The sequence below is a fragment of the Carcharodon carcharias genome, chromosome 12 (genome assembly GCF_017639515.1).
Source record: "Carcharodon carcharias isolate sCarCar2 chromosome 12, sCarCar2.pri, whole genome shotgun sequence".
Taxonomy (NCBI): Eukaryota; Metazoa; Chordata; class Chondrichthyes; order Lamniformes; family Lamnidae; genus Carcharodon; species Carcharodon carcharias.
The window spans coordinates 140,358,933-140,381,839 of record NC_054478.1 but is presented as its reverse complement, the minus strand read 5'-3'; the positions used below and the strand labels follow the sequence as shown (position 1 = coordinate 140,381,839).

Sequence of the window (22,907 nt, the reverse complement as noted above, 5' to 3'; positions counted from 1 at the left end):
ACCCTCTCCTTTCCTCACTCCTTCCTCCTCCCCCGGACACCCTCTCCTTTCCTCACTCCTTCCTCCTCCCCCGGACACCCTCTCCTTTCCTCACTCCATCTTCTCCCGGACACCCTCTCCTTTCCTCACTCCTTCCTCCTCCCAGACACCCTCTCCTTTCCTCACTCCTTCCTCCTCCCAGACACCCTCTCCTTTCCTCACTCCATCCTCCTCCCAGACACCCTCTCCTTTCCTCACTCCTTCCTCCTCCCAGACACCCTCTCCTTTCCTCACTCCTTCCTCCTCCCCCGGACACCCTCTCCTTTCCTCACTCCTTCCTCCTCCCCCGGACACCCTCTCCTTTCCTCACTCCTTCCTCCTCCCAGACACCCTCTCCTTTCCTCACTCCTTCCTCCTCCCAGACACCCTCTCCTTTCCTCACTCCTTCCTCCTCCCAGACACCCTCTCCTTTCCTCACTCCTTCCTCCCCCGGACACACTCTCCTTTCCTCACTCCTTCCTCCTCCCAGACACCCTCTCCTTTCCTCACTCCCTCCTCCCAGACACCCTCTCCTTTCCTCACTCCTTCCTCCTCCCAGACACCCTCTCCTTTCCTCACTCCTTCCTCCTCCCAGACACCCTCTCCTTTCCTCACTCCTTCCTCCTCCCAGACACACTCTCCTTTCCTCACTCCCTCCTCCCAGACACCCTCTCCTTTCCTCACTCCTTCCTCCTCCCAGACACCCTCTCCTTTCCTCACTCCTTCCTCCTCCCAGACATCCTCTCCTTTCCTCACTCCTTCCTCCTCCCAGACACCCTCTCCTTTCCTCACTCCTTCCTCTTCCCAGACACCCTCTCCTTTCCTCACTCCCTCCTACCCCAGACACCCTCTCCTTTCCTCACTCCTTCCTCCTCCCAGACACCCTCTCCTTTCCTCACTCCTTCCTCCTCCCAGACACCCTCTCCTTTCCTCACTCCTTCCTCCTCCCGGACACCCTCTCCTTTCCTCACTCCTTCCTCCTCCCAGACACCCTCTCCTTTCCTCACTCCTTCCTCCTCCAAGACACCCTCTCCTTTCCTCACTCCCTCCTCCCAGACACCCTCTCCTTGCCTCACTCCTTCCTCCTCCCGGACACCCTCTCCTTTCCTCACTCCTTCCTCCTCCCAGACACCCTCTCCTTTCCTCACTCCTTCCTCCTCCCAGACACCCTCTCCTTTCCTCACTCCTTCCGCCCCCGGACACCCTCTCCTTTCCTCACTTTTTCCTCCCTGACACCCTTTCCTTTCCTCACTCCTTCCTCCTCCCAGACACCCTCTCCTTTCCTCACTCCTTCCTCCTCCCCCGGACACCCTCTCCTTTCCTCACTCCTTCCTCCTCCTCCCAGACACCCTCTCCTTTCCTCACTCCTTCCTCCTCCTCCCAGACACCCTCTCCTTTCCTCACTCCTTCCTCCTCCCAGACACCCTCTCCTTTCCTCACTCCCTCTTCCCCCGCACACCCTCTCCTTTCCTCACTCCTTCCTCCTCCCGGACACCCTCTCCTTTCCTCACTCCTTCTTCACCCAGACACCCTCTCCTTTCCTCACTCCTTCCTCCTCCCAGACACCCTCTCCTTTCCTCACTCCTTCCTCCTCCTCCCAGACACCCTCTCCTTTCCTCACTCCCTCCTCCCAGACACCCTTTCCTTTCCTCACTCCTTCCTCCTCCCAGACACCCTCTCCTTTCCGCACTCCCTCCTCCCAGACACCCTCTCCTTTCCTCACTCCTTCCTCCTCCCAGACACCCTCTCCTTTCCTCACTCCTTCCTCCTCCCAGACACCCTCTCCTTTCCTCACTCCTTCCTGCCAGACACCCTCTCCTTTCCTCACTCCTTCCTCCCAGACACCCTCTCCTTTCCTCACTCCTTCCTCCTCCCGGACACCCTCTCCTTTCCTCACTCCTTCCTCCTCCCCCGGACACCCTCTCCTTTCCTCACTCCTTCCTCCTCCCGGACACCCTCTCCTTTCCTCACTCCTTCCTCCTCCCAGACACCCTCTCCTTTCCTCACTCCCTCCTCCCAGACACCCTCTCCTTTCCTCACTCCTTTCTCCTCCCGGACACCCTCTCCTTTCCTCACTCCTTCCTCCTCCCAGACACCCTCTCCTTTCCTCACTCCTTCCTCCTCCCAGACACCCTCTCCTTTCCTCACTCCTTCCTCCCCCGGACACCCTCTCCTTTCCTCACTCCTTCCTCCTCCCCCGGACACCCTCTCCTTTCCTCACTCATTCCTCCTCCCGGACACCCTCTCCTTTCCTCACTCCTTCCTCCTCCCAGACACCCTCTCCTTTCCTCACTCCCTCCTCCCAGACACCCTCTCCTTTCCTCACTCCTTCCTCCTCCCGGACACCCTCTCCTTTCCTCACTCCTTCCTCCTCCCAGACACCCTCTCCTTTCCTCACTCCTTCCTGCTCCCAGACACCCTCTCCTTTCCTCACTCCTTCCTCCTCCCCCGGACACCCTCTCCTTTCCTCACTCCTTCCTCCTCCTCCCAGACACCCTCTCCTTTCCTCACTCCTTCCTCCTCCTCCCAGACACCCTCTCCTTTCCTCACTCCTTCCTCCTCCCGGACACCCTCTCCTTTCCTCACTCCTTCTTCACCCAGACATCCTCTCCTTTCCTCACTCCTTCCTCCTCCCAGACACCCTCTCCTTTCCTCACTCCCTCCTCCCAGACACCCTCTCCTTTCCTCACTCCTTCCTCCTCCCAGACACCCTCTCCTTTCCTCACTCCTTCCTCCTCCCCCGGACACCCTCTCCTTTCCTCACTCCTTCCTCCTCCTCCCAGACACCCTCTCCTTTCCTCACTCCTTCCTCCTCCTCCCAGACACCCTCTCCTTTCCTCACTCCTTCCTCCTCCCAGACACCCTCTCCTTTCCTCACTCCCTCTTCCCCCGCACACCCTCTCCTTTCCTCACTCCTTCCTCCTCCCGGACACCCTCTCCTTTCCTCACTCCTTCTTCACCCAGACACCCTCTCCTTTCCTCACTCCTTCCTCCTCCCAGACACCCTCTCCTTTCCTCACTCCTTCCTCCTCCTCCCAGACACCCTCTCCTTTCCTCACTCCCTCCTCCCAGACACCCTCTCCTTTCCTCACTCCCTCCTCCCAGACACCCTTTCCTTTCCTCACTCCTTCCTCCTCCCAGACACCCTCTCCTTTCCTCACTCCCTCCTCCCAGACACCCTCTCCTTTCCTCACTCCTTCCTCCTCCCAGACACCCTCTCCTTTCCTCACTCCTTCCTCCTCCCAGACACCCTCTCCTTTCCTCACTCCTTCCTGCCAGACACCCTCTCCTTTCCTCACTCCTTCCTCCCAGACACCCTCTCCTTTCCTCACTCCTTCCTCCTCCCGGACACCCTCTCCTTTCCTCACTCCTTCCTCCTCCCCCGGACACCCTCTCCTTTCCTCACTCCTTCCTCCTCCCGGACACCCTCTCCTTTCCTCACTCCTTCCTCCTCCCAGACACCCTCTCCTTTCCTCACTCCCTCCTCCCAGACACCCTCTCCTTTCCTCACTCCTTCCTCCTCCCGGACACCCTCTCCTTTCCTCACTCCTTCCTCCTCCCAGACACCCTCTCCTTTCCTCACTCCTTCCTCCTCCCAGACACCCTCTCCTTTCCTCACTCCTTCCTCCTCCCAGACACCCTCTCCTTTCCTCACTCCTTCCTCTTCCCAGACACCCTCTCCTTTCCTCACTCCCTCCTACCCCGGACACCCTCTCCTTTCCTCACTCCTTCCTCCTCCCAGACACCCTCTCCTTTCCTCACTCCTTCCTCCTCCCAGACACCCTCTCCTTTCCTCACTCCTTCCTCCTCCTAGACACCCTCTCCTTTCCTCACTCCCTCCTCCCAGACACCCTCTCCTTTCCTCACTCCTTCCTCCTCCCGGACACCCTCTCCTTTCCTCACTCCTTCCTCCTCCCAGACACCCTCTCCTTTCCTCACTCCTTCCTCCTCCCAGACACCCTCTCCTTTCCTCACTTTTTCCTCCCTGACACCCTTTCCTTTCCTCACTCCTTCCTCCTCCCAGACACCCTCTCCTTTCCTCACTCCTTCCTCCTCCCCCGGACACCCTCTCCTTTCCTCACTCCTTCCTCCTCCTCCCAGACACCCTCTCCTTTCCTCACTCCTTCCTCCTCCTCCCAGACACCCTCTCCTTTCCTCACTCCTTCCTCCTCCCAGACACCCTCTCCTTTCCTCACTCCCTCTTCCCCCACACACCCTCTCCTTTCCTCACTCCTTCCTCCTCCCGGACACCCTCTCCTTTCCTCACTCCTTCTTCACCCAGACACCCTCTCCTTTCCTCACTCCTTCCTCCTCCCAGACACCCTCTCCTTTCCTCACTCCTTCCTCCTCCTCCCAGACACCCTCTCCTTTCCTCACTCCCTCCTCCCAGACACCCTTTCCTTTCCTCACTCCTTCCTCCTCCCAGACACCCTCTCCTTTCCTCACTCCCTCCTCCCAGACACCCTCTCCTTTCCTCACTCCTTCCTCCTCCCAGACACCCTCTCCTTTCCTCACTCCTTCCTCCTCCCAGACACCCTCTCCTTTCCTCACTCCTTCCTGCCAGACACCCTCTCCTTTCCTCACTCCTTCCTCCCAGACACCCTCTCCTTTCCTCACTCCTTCCTCCTCCCGGACACCCTCTCCTTTCCTCACTCCTTCCTCCTCCCCCGGACACCCTCTCCTTTCCTCACTCCTTCCTCCTCCCGGACACCCTCTCCTTTCCTCACTCCTTCCTCCTCCCAGACACCCTCTCCTTTCCTCACTCCCTCCTCCCAGACACCCTCTCCTTTCCTCACTCCTTCCTCCTCCCGGACACCCTCTCCTTTCCTCACTCCTTCCTCCTCCCAGACACCGTCTCCTTTCCTCACTCCTTCCTCCTCCCAGACACCCTCTCCTTTCCTCACTCCTTCCTCCCCCGGACACCCTCTCCTTTCCTCACTCCTTCCTCCTCCCCCGGACACCCTCTCCTTTCCTCACTCATTCCTCCTCCCGGACACCCTCTCCTTTCCTCACTCCTTCCTCCTCCCAGACACCCTCTACTTTCCTCACTCCCTCCTCCCAGACACCCTCTCCTTTCCTCACTCCTTCCTCCTCCCGGACACCCTCTCCTTTCCTCACTCCTTCCTCCTCCCAGACACCCTCTCCTTTCCTCACTCCTTCCTGCTCCCAGACACCCTCTCCTTTCCTCACTCCTTCCTCCTCCCCCGGACACCCTCTCCTTTCCTCACTCCTTCCTCCTCCTCCCAGACACCCTCTCCTTTCCTCACTCCTTCCTCCTCCTCCCAGACACCCTCTCCTTTCCTCACTCCTTCCTCCTCCCGGACACCCTCTCCTTTCCTCACTCCTTCTTCACCCAGACATCCTCTCCTTTCCTCACTCCTTCCTCCTCCCAGACACCCTCTCCTTTCCTCACTCCCTCCTCCCAGACACCCTCTCCTTTCCTCACTCCTTCCTCCTCCCAGACACCCTCTCCTTTCCTCACTCCTTCCTCCTCCCAGCCACCCTCTCCTTTCCTCACTCCTTCCTCCTCCCAGACACCCTCTCCTTTCCTCACTCCTTCCTCTTCCCAGACACCCTCTCCTTTCCTCACTCCCTCCTACCCCGGACACCCTCTCCTTTCCTCACTCCTTCCTCCTCCCAGACACCCTCTCCTTTCCTCACTCCTTCCTCCTCCCAGACACCCTCTCCTTTCCTCACTCCTTCCTCCTCCCGGACACCCTCTCCTTTCCTCACTCCTTCCTCCTCCCGGACACCCTCTCCTTTCCTCACTCCTTCCTCCTCCCGGACACCCTCTCCTTTCCTCACTCCTTCCTCCTCCCAGACACCCTCTCCTTTCCTCACTCCTTCCTCCTCCTAGACACCCTCTCCTTTCCTCACTCCCTCCTCCCAGACACCCTCTCCTTTCCTCACTCCTTCCTCCTCCCGGACACCCTCTCCTTTCCTCACTCCTTCCTCCTCCCAGACACCCTCTCCTTTCCTCACTCCTTCCTCCTCCCAGACACCCTCTCCTTTCCTCACTCCTTCCGCCCCCGGACACCCTCTCCTTTCCTCACTCCTTCCTCCCTGACACCCTTTCCTTTCCTCACTCCTTCCTCCTCCCAGACACCCTCTCCTTTCCTCACTCCTTCCTCCTCCCCCGGACACCCTCTCCTTTCCTCACTCCTTCCTCCTCCTCCCAGACACCCTCTCCTTTCCTCACTCCTTCCTCCTCCTCCCAGACACCCTCTCCTTTCCTCACTCCTTCCTCCTCCCAGACACCCTCTCCTTTCCTCACTCCCTCTTCCCCCGCACACCCTCTCCTTTCCTCACTCCTTCCTCCTCCCGGACACCCTCTCCTTTCCTCACTCCTTCTTCACCCAGACACCCTCTCCTTTCCTCACGCCTTCCTCCTCCCAGACACCCTCTCCTTTCCTCACTCCTTCCTCCTCCTCCCAGACACCCTCTCCTTTCCTCACTCCCTCCTCCCAGACACCCTTTCCTTTCCTCACTCCTTCCTCCTCCAAGACACCCTCTCCTTTCCTCACTCCCTCCTCCCAGACACCCTCTCCTTTCCTCACTCCTTCCTCCTCCCAGACACCCTCTCCTTTCCTCACTCCTTCCTCCTCCCAGACACCCTCTCCTTTCCTCACTCCTTCCTCCCAGACACCCTCTCCTTTCCTCACTCCTTCCTCCCAGACACCCTCTCCTTTCCTCACTCCTTCCTCCTCCCCCGGACACCCTCTCCTTTCCTCACTCCTTCCTCCTCCCGGACACCCTCTCCTTTCCTCACTCCTTCCTCCTCCCCCGGACGCCCTCTCCTTTCCTCACTCCTTCCTCCTCCCGGACACCCTCTCCTTTCCTCACTCCTTCCTCCTCCCAGACACCCTCTCCTTTCCTCACTCCCTCCTCCCAGACACCCTCTCCTTTCCTCACTCCTTCCTCCTCCCGGACACCCTCTCCTTTCCTCACTCCTTCCTCCTCCCAGACACCCTTTCCTTTCCTCACTCCTTCCTCCTCCCAGACACCCTCTCCTTTCCTCACTCCTTCCTCCCCCGGACACCCTCTCCTTTCCTCACTCCTTCCTCCTCCCAGACACCCTTTCCTTTCCTCACTCCTTCCTCCTCCCGGACACCCTCTCCTTTCCTCACTCCTTCCTCCTCCCAGACACCCTCTCCTTTCCTCACTCCTTCCTGCTCCCAGACACCCTCTCCTTTCCTCACTCCTTCCTCTTCCCCCGGACACCCTCTCCTTTCCTCACTCCTTCCTCCTCCTCCCAGACACCCTCTCCTTTCCTCACTCCTTCCTCCTCCTCCCAGACACCCTCTCCTTTCCTCACTCCTTCCTCCTCCCGGACACCCTCTCCTTTCCTCACTCCTTCTTCACCCAGACATCCTCTCCTTTCCTCACTCCTTCCTCCTCCCAGACACCCTCTCCTTTCCTCACTCCTTCCTCCTCCCAGACACCCTCTCATTTCCTCACTCCCTCCTCCCAGACACCCTCTCCTTTCCTCACTCCTTCCTCCTCCCAGACACCCTCTCCTTTCCTCACTCCTTCCTCCTCCCAGACACCCTCTCCTTTCCTCACTCCTTCCTCCCAGACACCCTCTCCTTTCCTCACTCCTTCCTCCCAGACACCCTCTCCTTTCCTCACTCCTTCCTCCTCCCCCGGACACCCTCTCCTTTCCTCACTCCTTCCTCCTCCCGGACACCCTCTCCTTTCCTCACTCCTTCCTCCTCCCAGACACCCTCTCCTTTCCTCACTCCTTCCTCCTCCCCCAGACTCCCTCTCCTTTCCTCACTCCTTCCTCCCCCGGACACCCTCTCCTTTCCTCACTCCTTCCTCCTCCCCCGGACACCCCCTCCTTTCCTCACTCCTTCCTACCGGACACCCTCTCCTTTCCTCACTCCTTCCTCCTCCCAGACACCCTCTCCTTTCCTCACTCCTTCCTCCTCCCAGACACCCTCTCCTTTCCTCACTCCTTCCTCCTCCTCCCTGACATCCTCTCCTTTCCTCACTCCTTCCTCCCCCAGACACCCTCTCCTTTCCTCACTCCTTCCTCCTCCTGGACACCCTCTCCTTTCCTCACTCCTTCCTCCTCCCAGACACCCTCTCCTTTCCTCACTCCCTCCTCCCAGACACCCTCTCCTTTCCTCACTCCTTCCTTCTCCCAGACACCCTCTCCTTTCCTCACTCCTTCCTCCTCCCGGACACCCTCTCCTTTCCTCACTTCCTCCTCCCCCGGACACCCTCTCCTTTCCCCACTCCCTCCTCCCAGACACCCTCTCCTTTCCTCACTCCTTCCTCCTCCCGGACACCCTCTCCTTTCCTCACTCCCTCCTCCCCCGGACACCCTCTTCTTTCCTCACTCCCTCCTCCCAGACACCCTCTCCTTTCCTCACTCCTTCCTCCTCCCAGACACCCTCTCCTTTCCTCACTCCTTCCTCCCAGACACCCTCTCCTTTCCTCACTCCTTCCTCCTCCCAGACACCCTCTCCTTTCCTCACTCCTTTCTCCTCCCCCAGACACCCTCTCCATTCCTCACTCCTTCCTCCTCCCCCAGACACCCTCTCCTTTCCTCACTCCTTCCTCCCCCGGACACCCTCTCCTTTTTTCACTCCTTCCTCCTCCCCCGGACACCCTCTCCTTTCCTCACTCCTTCCTACCAGACACCCTCTCCTTTCCTCACTCCTTCCTCCTCCCAGACACCCCCTCCTTTCCTCACTCCTTCCTCCTCCCTGACATCCTCTCCTTTCCTCACTCCTTCCTCCCCCAGACACCCTCTCCTTTCCTCACTCCTTCCTCCTCCTGGACACCCTCTCCTTTCCTCACTCCTTCCTCCTCCCAGACACCCTCTCCTTTCCTCACTCCTTCCTGCTCCCAGACACCCTCTCCTTTCCTCACTCCTTCCTCTTCCCCCGGACACCCTCTCCTTTCCTCACTCCTTCCTCCTCCTCCCAGACACCCTCTCCTTTCCTCACTCCTTCCTCCTCCTCCCAGACACCCTCTCCTTTCCTCACTCCTTCCTCCTCCCGGACACCCTCTCCTTTCCTCACTCCTTCTTCACCCAGACATCCTCTCCTTTCCTCACTCCTTCCTCCTCCCAGACACCCTCTCCTTTCCTCACTCCTTCCTCCTCCCAGACACCCTCTCCTTTCCTCACTCCCTCCTCCCAGACACCCTCTCCTTTCCTCACTCCTTCCTCCTCCCAGACACCCTCTCCTTTCCTCACTCCTTCCTCCTCCCAGACACCCTCTCCTTTCCTCACTCCTTCCTCCCAGACACCCTCTCCTTTCCTCACTCCTTCCTCCCAGACACCCTCTCCTTTCCTCACTCCTTCCTCCTCCCCCGGACACCCTCTCCTTTCCTCACTCCTTCCTCCTCCCGGACACCCTCTCCTTTCCTCACTCCTTCCTCCTCCCAGACACCCCCTCCTTTCCTCACTCCTTCCTACCGGACACCCTCTCCTTTCCTCACTCCTTCCTCCTCCCAGACACCCTCTCCTTTCCTCACTCCTTCCTCCTCCCAGACACCCTCTCCTTTCCTCACTCCTTCCTCCTCCTCCCTGACATCCTCTCCTTTCCTCACTCCTTCCTCCCCCAGACACCCTCTCCTTTCCTCACTCCTTCCTCCTCCTGGACACCCTCTCCTTTCCTCACTCCTTCCTCCTCCCAGACACCCTCTCCTTTCCTCACTCCTTCCTCCTCCCGGACACCCTCTCCTTTCCTCACTTCCTCCTCCCCCGGACACCCTCTCCTTTCCTCACTCCCTCCTCCCAGACACCCTCTCCTTTCCTCACTCCTTCCTCCTCCCGGACACCCTCTCCTTTCCTCACTCCCTCCTCCCCCGGACACCCTCTTCTTTCCTCACTCCCTCCTCCCAGACACCCTCTCCTTTCCTCACTCCTTCCTCCTCCCAGACACCCTCTCCTTTCCTCACTCCTTCCTCCCAGACACCCTCTCCTTTCCTCACTCCTTCCTCCTCCCAGACACCCTCTCCTTTCCTCACTCCTTCCTCCTCCCCCAGACACCCTCTCCATTCCTCACTCCTTCCTCCTCCCCCAGACACCCTCTCCTTTCCTCACTCCTTCCTCCCCCGGACACCCTCTCCTTTCCTCACTCCTTCCTCCTCCCCCGGACACCCTCTCCTTTCCTCACTCCTTCCTACCAGACACCCTCTCCTTTCCTCACTCCTTCCTCCTCCCAGACACCCCCTCCTTTCCTCACTCCTTCCTCCTCCCTGACATCCTCTCCTTTCCTCACTCCTTCCTCCCCCAGACACCCTCTCCTTTCCTCACTCCTTCCTCCTCCTGGACACCCTCTCCTTTCCTCACTCCTTCCTCCTCCCAGACACCCTCTCCTTTCCTCACTCCTTCCTCCTCCTTGACACTCTCTCCCCTCTCAGCCCCTTCCTCCCCGAGAAACCGTTCCCTCTCTGCTCTCCTTCCTCCCCCCGGACACCCTGTCCTCTCCACTCTCCTTCACCCCTTCTTACACCTACCTCCCCAGTTGTGGTCTTCTCCACTGTTACCCCCTCCTCCCTTTTCTCCCACCCCCACCCCGACCCAACCGTCGTCTCCTGACACCTTCATTCCCCCCATGCCAACCTCACCTCCCCGCAGTACCCCTTCCTTTTCCAGTCGATCCTTGACCTTCCTCTCCCACCCACTTGACCATCACCCGTTGTGAGCATCAATGGCGACTTTCTAACTTCCGTGAGCTGCTTCACGGCGGAGCCACGTCCATGACAATCCACCCAGCATCCATGGACTTTCCCCCAATGTGCTGTTGCTGTTGGGCTCCAGCATCTCCTGCTCCTCCGATGTCCGCGATGTGAGCAAGGCCCTGGCGGTAAGTCCCGACTTCTGCTCGTCACAGTTGTCAAGACGTGTTCTGCACTGGCGTGTTTTCCCGCCAACGTGGGTGGACAATCCAGCGGGGTTGGGGAGGACGATTCCGGTCAGCTGGCCTAATAATGACATGCTGATGTATTACGACGAGGTTCCCCACATCCGATGGTGGAGAACACGGAGGGCTGAGCGGATGATCTGGAACTGGCCTCACGCCGTCGTGAAACCGATCGCGCCATACTGTCCACTCGATGCCGGCAAGCACGGGAAATCCTGGCCTCGGTTTCATAACGTTCCTGTCAAGCGCCTTGGGATGTTTTTATTATCGTGAAGGGGCTATCTAAACGTGAGTTGTTATTCACTCGCATTGGGAGGAGGATCATAGAGCAGCCATTGGCTTGTTCATCTTCCTTTTGGGGAAAAGTGGGATGGCGTTGGGAGGAGAGGCAGGTTGAACTATGTCACGATGGCGCCCTCCATGACCAACAAGCCCTGTGGTGCGACTTGGACCAGGGCTTCTGGCTTAGCAATGAGGGCACTACACCCGAGCTACAAAATCTCCTCAGCAATCAACTGGGGTTAGATTTATCTTGTTTCATCACGTACAGAACATACCTGAGCAATCCTCAAGCTGAAACCAGAGCCATAGCACCTCCTGGAGCTGAATAGGATTGTGGCTGCTCTGATCAGGAATCAAGCTGTTCGCTATCACCGCACCATTTTTTCACTGGACTGTCGTTTTTATTTGTGGCCCAGATGAATACAAAATATTTATCAAATAACAAATACGTTTGTTTTTAAAATATTTCCCCTTAAAATTAAGAACGTTAAGTTTACCTCTATGATAGTCCATATTTTTACACCATTGTTTTGTTCCACCGGCCTAGCTCTATTTGAGCTACCTCGCTTTGTTCATTCATTCATGGGATGTGGGTGTCGCTGGCTAGGCCAGCATTTATTGCCTATCCCTAATTGCCCCTTGAGAAGGTGGTGGTGAGCTGCCTCCTTGAACCGCTGCAGACCCTGTAGTGTAGGTACACCCAGATTGCTGTTAGGGAGGGAGTTCCAGGACTTTGACCCAGCGACAGTGAAGGAACGGCGATACATTTCCAAGTCAGGATAGTGAGTGTCTTGGAGGGAATTGGCAGGCTGTGGTGTTCCCAAGTGTCTGCTGCCCTTGTCCTACTGGGTGGAAGAGGTTACAGGTTTGGAAGGTGCTATGTAAAGAGCCTTGGTGAGTTGCTGCAGTGCATCTTGTAGATGGTACACACTGCTGCTACTGTGTGTCAGTGATGGAGGGAGTGAATGTTTAAGGTGGTGGATGTGGTGCCATTCAAGTGGCTGTTTTGTCCTGAATGATGTTGAGTTTCTTGAGTGTTGCTGGAGCTGCACTCATCCAGGCAAGTGGGGAGTATTCCATCACACTCCTGACTTGTACCTTGTAGATGGTGGACAGGCTTTGAGGAGTCAGGAGGTGAGTTACTCACCGCAGGATTCCCAGCCTCTGACCTGCTCTTGTAGCCACAGTATTTATATGGCTGATCCAGTTCAGTTTGTGGTCAGGATGTTGACAGTAGGGGTTTCAGCAATGATAAAGCCATTGAACATCAAGGGCAGATGGTTAGATTCTCTTTTGCTAAAGATGGTCATTGTCTAGCACTTGTGTGGCACAAATGTTACTTGCCGCTTGTCAGCCCAAGCCTGAATGTTGTCCATGTCTTGCTGTATTTGGACATGAAATGCTTCGGTATCTGAGGAGTCGTGAACGATGCTGAACATTGTGCAATCATCAACAAACATCCCCACTTCTGACCACATGATGGAAGGAAGGTCATTGATGAAGCAGCTGAAAATGGCTGGGCCAAGGACACTACCCTGAGAAACTCCTGCAGTGATGCCTGGAAGTGAGATGATTGACCTCCAACAACCACAACCATCTTCCTTTGCGCTCGGTATGACTCCAACCAGCGGAGAGTTTTCCCTCTGATTCCCATTGACTCCAGTTGTGCTAGGGCTCCTTGATGCCACACTCGGTCAATTGCCTTGATGTCAAGGGCAGTCACTCTCACCTCACCTCTGGAATTCAGCTCTTTGTCCATGTTTGAAACAAGGCTGTAATGAGGTTAGGGGCTGAACCCAAACTGAGCATCAGTGAGCAGGCTGTTTCTAAATAAATGCTGCTTGATTGTACAGTCAATGACCCCATCTCCAGATATCTCCCAGAGCTTTCCATCAGTTTGCTGATGATCAAGATGATCACCTGAAGGGGTGGTAATTGGACAGGTTGAATTTATCCTGCTTTTTGTGAGAGGCCAGAGGTTGGGCTTGCTGTCCAATTAAAGCGCTTCACGAAGGCAACTTCACGAAGCTGGAGAACCAATCAGAGGCCTTCCAGCTTGGAGGCAGGGGAAGGATGAAATGAAGGGTAAGTAAGAGAGAGGGCACTTCAAAAAAGAAGGTGCCCGCTCTCCAGCATTTTCAAATGTGAAATTAAAAATAGCTTTGGCAGCCAAGCCATGGCTGGGGAGAGGGTACCCCTTGACAGGGTGGTCTCCTGTATCTCCAGGCAGGGAGGAAGGTCACCTGGGTCTACCTGGAGTGCTGCCCCCACCCCAGCTAAAATGTCACCCACCACCTCTCAGAACCTGGATGCAGGCTGGAAAATCCCAGCTGACCTCCTTCAATTGGCACCAAATAGCTGTCCAACCTGCTTAATCGGCTACCCACTACATGTAGGCAGTAGCCCTGCCACACTCCCCCCCCCCTCACCCCTGCACCTCCCCCCCCTGCCCCCCCACCATCCCCTGACCACCATATCCTGCCTCTGGGAAAATGGCCCAGGGATCGCTGGACACAAGGAACCAGCAAGTAGGCTGGCGGCAATATATTTAAGCCCCACCTCTGGTGAGAGCTTAAAATTCAGTCCGTGGGTTTTTGAGTATTGCTGAAAAAAGAGACATGCTGTCAAAGTTTTTCATCTTGGACTCATCAGGACAGATTTGCAAAAATACCAAATCCCTTTGAGAATTGGTACTCTTGCGAATCTGTCCTGATGAGTGCAAGATGAAAAGCTTCGACAGCATGTCTCTTTTCTCAGCAATACTCAAGTTCTGTACTACCGAGTGACTATCTGTGGCTTTTATTTCCCCATCGCACTCTTTTGGCCATGAGTTCAAATTCAGCCTCAGGCTCACACACCTTTAACCCCTTGCTCATTTTTCCAGCCCTGTTCAAACATGGACCAATACAAGAGACAGGTTAGCAAATAAAGATATTGTGATTCCTTGTGTGATTTGCATAGAAATGAAGAAATCTGCACGGAATCAATTCTCATGAAAGTCAAAACATATCAAGAATTTGAGAATGAGAATGTGCCCAACTTGCTAATTCATAAAGATTAGTAAAACAAACAGAAAATGGGAGAAAAATGAACAGCAACTCACCTTTCAATTGGGCACTTTAGAGCCTTCCACGTTCAATGTTAAGTTCAACAATTTCTAAGTGTAATCTCTGCCCCCATTTTGTTCCCCCCTTTCTTTGCAGGTTTTGTTTCACTCTCATTTTTCTCTCATTTTCGTTTTTGGATGTCAGCTGTTTATCATTCTGCCATTCACACCACCTCTAGACACATCCTCTGTTTCTTTATTAGTCCCAACCCCATTCCCTGCCCCATCAAATCCTTTGTCATTTAATCCCTCCTGTCTTCCAACCTATCACAAACTTTCTTTTTGTACTTTGTCCCCATCTTCCAACCTTCCAGTTGCTCAAAACCTATCATATCACCACCTCTTCCTGGTTCCGGTGAAAGATTGCAGAAAGCGGAAAGGTTAACTCTGTTCTTCTCTCCACAGATGCTGCCTTAACCTGCTGAGTGTTTCCAGCATTTTCTGCTTTTATACTGAACGTAAAGATTCTTGCTGGTTAGACCGAGTTACGGGGCTGAATTTTCAGGTCCCATTGACTCTAGGAATGGTGGCGGGGGAGGGGGGGTGGGTGGGGGTGGGGGATGTGTGTGGGGTGGTGGTCCAGGGGATGGGGGGGGGCCTGGAAAATACAAGGCTGGCCGGAACATCGACTTCCCCACCCACTTTCTGACCTGAGGGGTGTTTGGGGCCTGGAGGTGGGTGTGGGGGTTGCTCAAACCCACAAGGCCTCCAGCTTCCTGGTGCAACGGGGGCTCGTTTACTGACTGGAGATTGGCACTCTGCGGCCTACCCTAGTGCCCGTGCTCCAGGTAGGCCTACAGGCCCTCTCTGCCAGCCTGGGTGCGGGTGCTGCCAACGGCTGGCATGTTTCCAGCATTACAACACTGGCTACAATACCTGAGAAGTATTTAATTGGCTGTGAAGCACTTTGAGGTGCCTGGTGGTCATGGAAAGCGCTACATAAATGCAAGCCTTTCTTTTATTTTCTTTTTGTAGAGGCCACAGTGATGGCCTGGATGCTCTTTGTAGTTTTTTTTTAATTTAAAGCTTTTAAAGCACGTTGAAGCAGCCTCTCGGTTACTTACCCTGTACTGTACCCTACTGCTTCTCTCAAGCTGGGAAGGCCTCTCATTGGCTCTCCAGCTTCGAGACCGCATCCGCCACCTTTAATTGGACGGGGAACCTGTCTCCATGGAAACTAAGGGTCAAAATTCCGATGAGTGACTGTTTCCCGGAGAGGGCGGATTGAGGACCTGGAAACAGTCCCGACTCCTGTTTCCCACCAGCAGAGGTGAAAATTTAGCCCCAGTGACACCCAAGTCACATAAATGAATTATTTTTAAAAATCACAGTGTTGACCCACATTTCTATTTCAGCATTTGCAAGGCCCCTTGTAAAGTACAAAGTGACGAATATTGACAATGATTAAAAATGGTTCAATCTGTCACTCATTCCATTCGTCCTCCTGATATTTAGGTTCAAGTTGAAATCAGAAACTCTTATGCAGATCATTCGAAATCTAACACACCTGTATGGCACTCAGAACAAAGAGAATCTGAATGCAAGTGATGTCGATTACCCATTCATTCCCACAATTAACATTCGAGGTCAGAGGGTAATAAGCAGTGTTCGCTCTACTTGGTCCCAGTTACGCTTTCAGCAGTTGCAGAGACATTTCTAGGAACGATTTACGCCCGCTCTAATCTGGTTTTCTCTTCATCCGATACCTCGCTCCGCACAAACATCGCTTACAGCAACAGGAGCAACACTTAGCCATTGACCACACAGAGGCCACCACAGAGATGAGAAGCACACCGATGACATCCAGGCTGTGGTACTGGATCCAGTTGAGGTCATGAGCTGCTGGGTGCAAATGCTCTGCCCCCCTGCGCTTCATCACAAATTCCACCCAGTAGACAGACAGGTCCATGGGATGGACAGGACGATGCTTGTGCAGTGAAGACAGCTTCATCATGGTTTCTTTGTAGCTAAGGTAGGAAAAGGAAGTCAAAATTTGTTTTAAATGGATGGCAACGCGGCGAGACGATGCTGAATAGGCCATTGTTAGAAGAATAATATGGAAAAATTGTAGTGAGTTGCCCTTCTGCCTATCAAGCTGAAAAATTGGATCCCCTCATGAAGGAATCCAAGGGCATAGTTTCCGAATGTGGGGACGCCCATTTAAGGTGAAGATGAGGAAGAATTTCTTCTCTCAGAGTGTTGTTAATCCTGGAATTCTCTGTGACAGAGAGCATGCGACACTGAATATATCCGAAGCTGAGGTAGATAGTTTTTTGGGCTGTAGAGGACTCAAGGGCTCCTAGGAACAGGAACCATGGAGTCGAAGCCAAGATCAGATCAGCCATGATCTTACTGAATGGTGGAGCAGGCTCGAGGGGCCAAAGGGCCGACTCCTGCTCCTAGCACTTATGTCCTCATTTACAATTATGCCGAGATACTGAGAGACAATTAATTGGACATTAAAGAGCATCACTGCCTATCAGAGCCAGATATCTACCAGGGAACCAGGTTTATAGACAAACATAAATTGGATTCTGGTTTGGAACTTCAGAAAGTCAACTATTGGACCATTCAAACCCAGGATAGGTGGGAAAGGGAACCGGTGCCGAATTTTCAACATATATATTTCTTCATAGAAATGGATAAGGAAATGGGCTGTTAACTTTCATTTAGGTTTCATGCGATGATATCCGATTTACATCATTGTATAGAGACAGCCTCCATTAAATTCAGAGCAGCTATTGTCAATCTGTTTGATTCCACAGGTCTAGTTTCTCTATCAGTCAAATCAGTGACTCCAGATTCGCAGAGCTCATTTTATATATCAGCTGTGGCTCAATGGGTAGCTGCCATCGCCAAAAACCAGATGATCTGTTACATAGCTGTTGTGGGAGCTTGCTGTGCGTAAGTTGGCTCTTGCGTTTCCTACATTACAGCAGTAACTGAACTTCAAAAGTACATCATTAGCTGTCAAGTGATTTGGGACATTGAGGTTATAAAAAAACCCTATCCAAATGCAAGTCAGGCTGTTTATCCAACACATCCAGTACTGGATTAGCAGAAAGTTCCATCCATTAAATATTGGGAAGATTGAAATCATTGTCTTTGGTCCCCATTCCGAGCTCCCTTCCCCAACTATCTCGGCCATCCCTCTCCTTGTAAACTTCCTAAGGCTAAACCAAACTGATTGCAACCTTGGTGTTGTATTTGACCCCGAGATAAGCTATTGACCACATATCTGTGTCATCGCTAAGACCACCTATTTCCACCCGCCAACCCCCTCCATCAACTCCATCCATGCCACAGATCAACACATGTTGTAACCTTATCCATGCCTTTGCTCCATCTGGATGTGAATATGCTCTCCCTGGCTGGCTTCGCACCTTGCACACTCCATAAACTTGATCTTGTTCAAAACTCTACAGCCTGCACCCTTGCTTGCACCAAACCCCTTTCCCCTTTCCCCACTGTGCCCGCTGACTGCTCCCAGTCAAGCAACATCTTAAAAATTCACCCCTCCCTATCCCTGTAATCTCCTCAAGCCCCACAGTCTTCCGAGATCTCTGCACTCCTCTAATTCGGTTCTCTTGTGCACCCCTGATTTTAATCGCTCCACTATTGTGGCCTTGCCTTCATTTGTCAAAGCTCCGAGCTCTGGAACTTCCTCCATAAACCTCTCCCCTTCTCTACCTCTCCTTCCCCCTTTGAAGGCACATCTTAAAACCATGTCTCTTTGACCAAGCTTTTGGGTCATGTAACCTAATATCTCCTCATGTACCTCAGTGTCATTCTTTGCTTTGATAGAGCTCCTGTGAAGCACCTTGGGAGGTTTCACCATGTCAAAGGGGCTACTTAAACACAATTTGTTGTTACTGTCAGAGTCTTTAAGATAAGGGTGGAATCATCAATTTTACTGACCTGGTATCATTGATAACTGTGTTTAATGCGATGACTAGATCGTGCGAGCTCATGCGTTCTATATCCAGCCTAACTCCAGCACCACGATCCACCATGTGGTCTACGTTATAACCTTGATCGCCAAACAAGGGTATCATGACAGATGGTACACCGCTGCAAATGGTCTCATAGATCCCATTGATCCCTCCGTGGGTGATGAAGGCTCGCGTTTTGGGATGTCCTGGGTCGCATGAGAGTTGGGACAAAAATTACCAAGGTTCTTTGAAAGCTTTCAACAACTAGTAAAACCCTCAGCAGGAAGGAGCTGGGCAGTGAGGAAAATGAGGCAATTCGACCAGCGTTTTCAAGGTTTACAAGGGACCAGGCTGCCTAAAGCTGGCAACTTAATGAGCTTATGGCTCCAGTCAGCAGCTTCACCCACTCAATGATGGCGCTAGGTCACCTGAACCGTTGCAGCTAGGACAGATGGGCATCATTTCAAAGAATATAGTCCATGTACCCCATCACTCACAGGTGAACGCTGGACTGAGGTAGAGTGTGGCCACACTGTGAGAGGCTCTGAATTCTGAACCATCTTTAGAAGTCGGATTTGAGGTTAAAACCAGCTTTTTAAGCTGATGGCTAGGCTCCCATTCTAAATCAGAATTCTCATTCTAGAGGCTTGAGCACCAAATCTGGGTTCACTCTGTCAGAAGTGCCATCTTTCAAATGAGACATTAAAACCAAGGTCCTTTCTGCCCTCTCAGGTGGATATAGATGATCCCAGGGCACTGGTTCTGAGAGGAGGTCTCGCCGGTGTCCCGCCCGCTATTTATCCCTCAATCAACATCACCTGAAAAAAAAACCTATTTGGTCATTGGCACGTCAATGTTTGTGGGATCTTGCTGTGCACCTACTGGCTGCCAAATTTCCAACATGACAACAATGACCAGGCTTCACGGATACTTCACCTGAGGTGAAGCAAGGTGCTTTGGGACATCCAGAGGTTGTGAAAGGCGCGATATATAAATGCAAGTTCTTGCCTCAAACTCTAAGTTGGTAAGCATGTGCAAGCTCCACTGTCAACCCACTTGTGCCAATGCCTAAATCATTGTACATCAATGGAAAACAAGGAAAATCCCAGTGCTAATTCCTGAGGCAGTTCAAGGCTCCTTTTCACCAGTCGGAAAACCGATAATTAAACCAAGATTACCATCAATTAGTCAGCCAAATTTACTAAGCCCAGATAATGATATATTGGTATCTTACCGAGTAAGTCATTCTGTGGTAGCCATTCTAATAGTTTTGTATTTGGTGCTAGTGTGGTAGGAAGCTCTCCAGTATATCTCCACAGAACCTTCCAGAAGAGAAATAACAGTGCCAAGTTACCAGGAGAGGACAGGAAATGGTGAGGTAATAAGAGAGAAAGGGTAAATTTGAAAAGTAACATAATGGAGTCATTATGGCACAGAAGGAGGCCATTTGGCCCATTGACTCCACACCAGCTCCCCCTGGGCCAATCCAGTCAGCCCCATTCCCCCGCTCTATCCCCCTAGCCCTGCAAGTTTATTTCCCTCAAGTCCCCTTCCGATTTCCTTTTGAAATCATCAATCGCCTCTGCTTCCACCACCCTCATGGGCAGCGAGTTCCAGGTCACTACCCCTCGCTGTGTAAAAATGTTCTTCCTCTCATACCCCTCTGCATCCCTTGCCCAAAACCTTAAATCCTGTAACCGCGCCCCCACCCCACTCCACCACCCCCCCGCCCCCCACCAACAGCCAATGGCAAAAGCTTTTCCTTGCCTACTTTATCTAAACCTGTCCTAATTTTGTCCCCCTCTATCAAATCTCCCCTCAACCTCCTTTGCTCCAGGGAGAACAACCCCAGCTTCTCCATCCTAACCTTGCAGCTAAAATCCTTCAAACCTTGAACCATAACCTTCAAAATGGAATTGGATGAATTCTTGAGGTGGAAATTTGCAGGGCTATGGGGAAAGATCAGGGAGCAGGACTCCAACAGCATCACCATCCAGGAAAAAGCAGCCCACTTGATCAGCACCCTATCCAGCACCTCCAACACTCACTCCCTCCACCAATAATAAATGCTGGCTTAGCCAGTGACACTCACATCCATGAAAGAATTTTAAAAAAGGATTAGTTGGAGCTGGCATAGGTGTGAAGGGCTGAATGGCCTCCTTCAAAACTGTGATTTTAAAGTTTTTAACTTTTTTTCAGATCAAAGAGAGATTTCCCAAAAATCTGTTTCCCTGAATTGGATTAGAATTTTTATTTTTAATAAGTTCATGGGATTCAGGCGTCGTTGGCTAGGCCAGCATTTATTGCCCATCCCTAATTGCCCTTGAGAAGGTGGTGGTGAGCTGCCTTCTTGAACTGCTGCAGTCCATGTGGTGTAGGTACACCCACAGTGCTGTTAGGGAGGGAGTTCCAGGATTTTGACCCAGTGACAGTGAAGGAATGGCCGATATCTTTCCAAGTCAGGATGGCGAGTGACTTGGAGGGGAACTTCCAGGTGGTGGTGTTCCCAGGTGTCTGCTGCCCTTGTCCTTCTAGATGGTAGTGGTCGTGGGTTTGGAAGGTGCTGTTGAAGGAGCCTTGGTGAGTTGCTGCAGTGCATCTTGTAGATGGTACACACACTGCTGCCACTGTGTATTGGTGGTGGAGGGAGTGAATGTTTAAGGTGGTGGATGTGTTGCCAGGATGTTGAGGTGGACTCCCTGGGTCTTCTTCAAAATAATACCATGGGATATTTTACATCTGCAGGAGTGGTTTAATATTCCAACCGGATAATACAGCACTCCCTCGGCACTGCACCATGAGTGTCTGTCCAGCATTTGTGTTCGGGTATCTTCCTTGAGTCTTGAGCCATGACCTTCAGACTGAAAATTGGGCAGTTTAGTGAGGTTTTAAAGTATGTTTAGAATTTGTTCTGAAAATATGTTTCTTACCCTCTTTAAATCATTTTTAATATTGCTGAAAAAGTCAACACTTTTTGTCTTGCTCCCTTCAGGACACTGGCAAGAATACCAATATAAGGAGAGAACAACAATTTACACTGTATGTGAAGAGAGTGCTGATCGGTTGGCAAGTGGCATTGCCGTGGATAATGCACCAGTGATGGTGACTGACGGTTAACTGCCCAGCATTGTTCGAAATTTAAATTTTTTAAATTTGTACACAGCTTCAGTTTTTCCACTCACTCACCTTCTGAGGAATCTGCCCCAAAGCACTTGCAATACGATTAGATATCTCAGCAGGCATTTCCGACACCATCGACCCAAGGGTAAAGATCACGACGCCATGCTCCCCAGAGCTGTTCATAAATACTTCAAGTTCCTGTGAGACACAAAATGGAGATTTTGTTCGAAGTGCGGGTTACAGCTGAAATGCTTTCTTACCAGCTCCCGCAATCAATCAAAATGCAATTAGGAGCCGAAAAATACCAGGCAAGCTTTTAATGTCACATCCATTTGTTCAGCCTTGTCCATACCTGTGGTAAGGGTTTCCTGTCCTTGCAGTTAATGCCTCCAACCAGCACCATATTTGGCATCAGAGGTCTCGGATACTCAAGCGTGAAGTCGTACCTCAGCAGCCAGATGGAAGTTTGACTCAGCAGCTGGACCAGTGTCACATCTCTCTGAAGGAACCTCTGGGCCAGCTCTTCAAAAGGCGAATATATGAACCAGCACAACAGCGGCTCCAGTAAGCTGAGCAGTACATTTTTCATCCTTTGCAGGAAGGTCATCCGATCGGTGTTCCCTGACAAAATCCTTGGCACGTAGGAGAGCGGCTGGGGGCATTGCGTGGCTAAGTTATCCAAGCCACAAGGCAGCCCCCGCAGCAGATTGATCGTGGGCAGCGAGAGGTTCTCTGCAACAATAGTGCCACAGGGGACAAAAGGGTCAGTCAGCAATGCATCAAATTTTCTCTGGGCCAGCTCCCGCATCAGCTCTGTGTTGTACAGTAGGCTCTCACATGTGGTTAAGAGGAGCTGCTGAAGACTGCTTGCCTTTTGGAAGCCAGTGCTGATCATTTCGAACACAGTCTTGTTGGCGAAGATGCTTGGCCTCAGCCTCTCCATGTCCCCCCTGCTGTAAGGCACCGGGAACACCTTGGTTGTGTAGTGAGGGGATGGGCCCATTTTCATGTTGATCTCGGGCACTACAACCACCACGTCGTGACCCCTTCGGCCAAGCTCGTCCATCAGAGCTTTCAGGTTTAACCAGTGGCTTCCGTCCATGGGCACCACGAGGAGGTGCCCACCTTCGGTCACTCCCCACAGGGAAGTGAGGAGAAACAACAGCCTGTGAGGGATGGAAGCCATTTCACAAACTCAAACCGCCTCGGTCACTGCACAGAGCTTATTCCAATAAGCGCTTGTTTGAAGTGCAACTGAAACTGGGTTCAACTAACTGCCAAGTGAGGCAAAGTGCACAGAGCTGCTAGGGAGCAGGTTTGCATCTCAGATTCATATGTTGCTGCCGCTTCAGTTTTTAACTATTTATGCACAATTCAATTTAATTCCCAGAACTGCAAAAAAGCAATGTAGAATTTCTGGCCGTATTTTCTTCAAAGAAAGGATTCGCGTTTGCTTTGCAAGATGAAGATTGAGAGAAACAAGAGTGGCCTCACCACCAGGATCAAGCTGAAGGATTAATGATTAATGAAGGCATCCCCTCAGAAACTTGTGATCAGGTTCAAAGG

The 22,907-nt window shown here is 52.9% G+C and overlaps 1 protein-coding gene across 1 annotated transcript; it reads right to left on the bottom strand.

Moving 5' to 3' along the window:
- Positions 1-15,967: 15,967 nt before the first annotated feature.
- Positions 15,968-22,527, bottom strand: LOC121284734 (UDP-glucuronosyltransferase 1A1-like). Its single transcript, XM_041200286.1, has 5 exons — positions 21,694-22,527; positions 21,408-21,539; positions 19,456-19,543; positions 18,208-18,427; positions 15,968-16,256 (listed from the first exon to the last, which is right to left on the bottom strand). The coding sequence occupies exons 1-5, from the start codon at positions 22,525-22,527 to the stop codon at positions 15,968-15,970; spliced, it is 1,563 nt and encodes a 520-aa protein (XP_041056220.1).
- Between the last annotated feature and the right edge of the window lie 380 nt (positions 22,528-22,907).

Excerpts from the sequence above, each read along its gene's own strand:
- LOC121284734 (XM_041200286.1), bottom strand. The coding sequence starts at position 22,527 with ATGGCTTCCATCCCTCACAGGCTGTTGTTTCTCCTCACTTCCCTGTGG. Across the intron at positions 19,544-21,407 it reads TGGGGCAGATTCCTCAGAAG|GTTCTGTGGAGATATACTGG; the intron begins GTGAGTGAGTGG and ends CTCTTCTGGAAG. Across the intron at positions 16,257-18,207 it reads ACAGTTATCAATGATACCAG|CTACAAAGAAACCATGATGA; the intron begins GTCAGTAAAATT and ends TTCCTACCTTAG.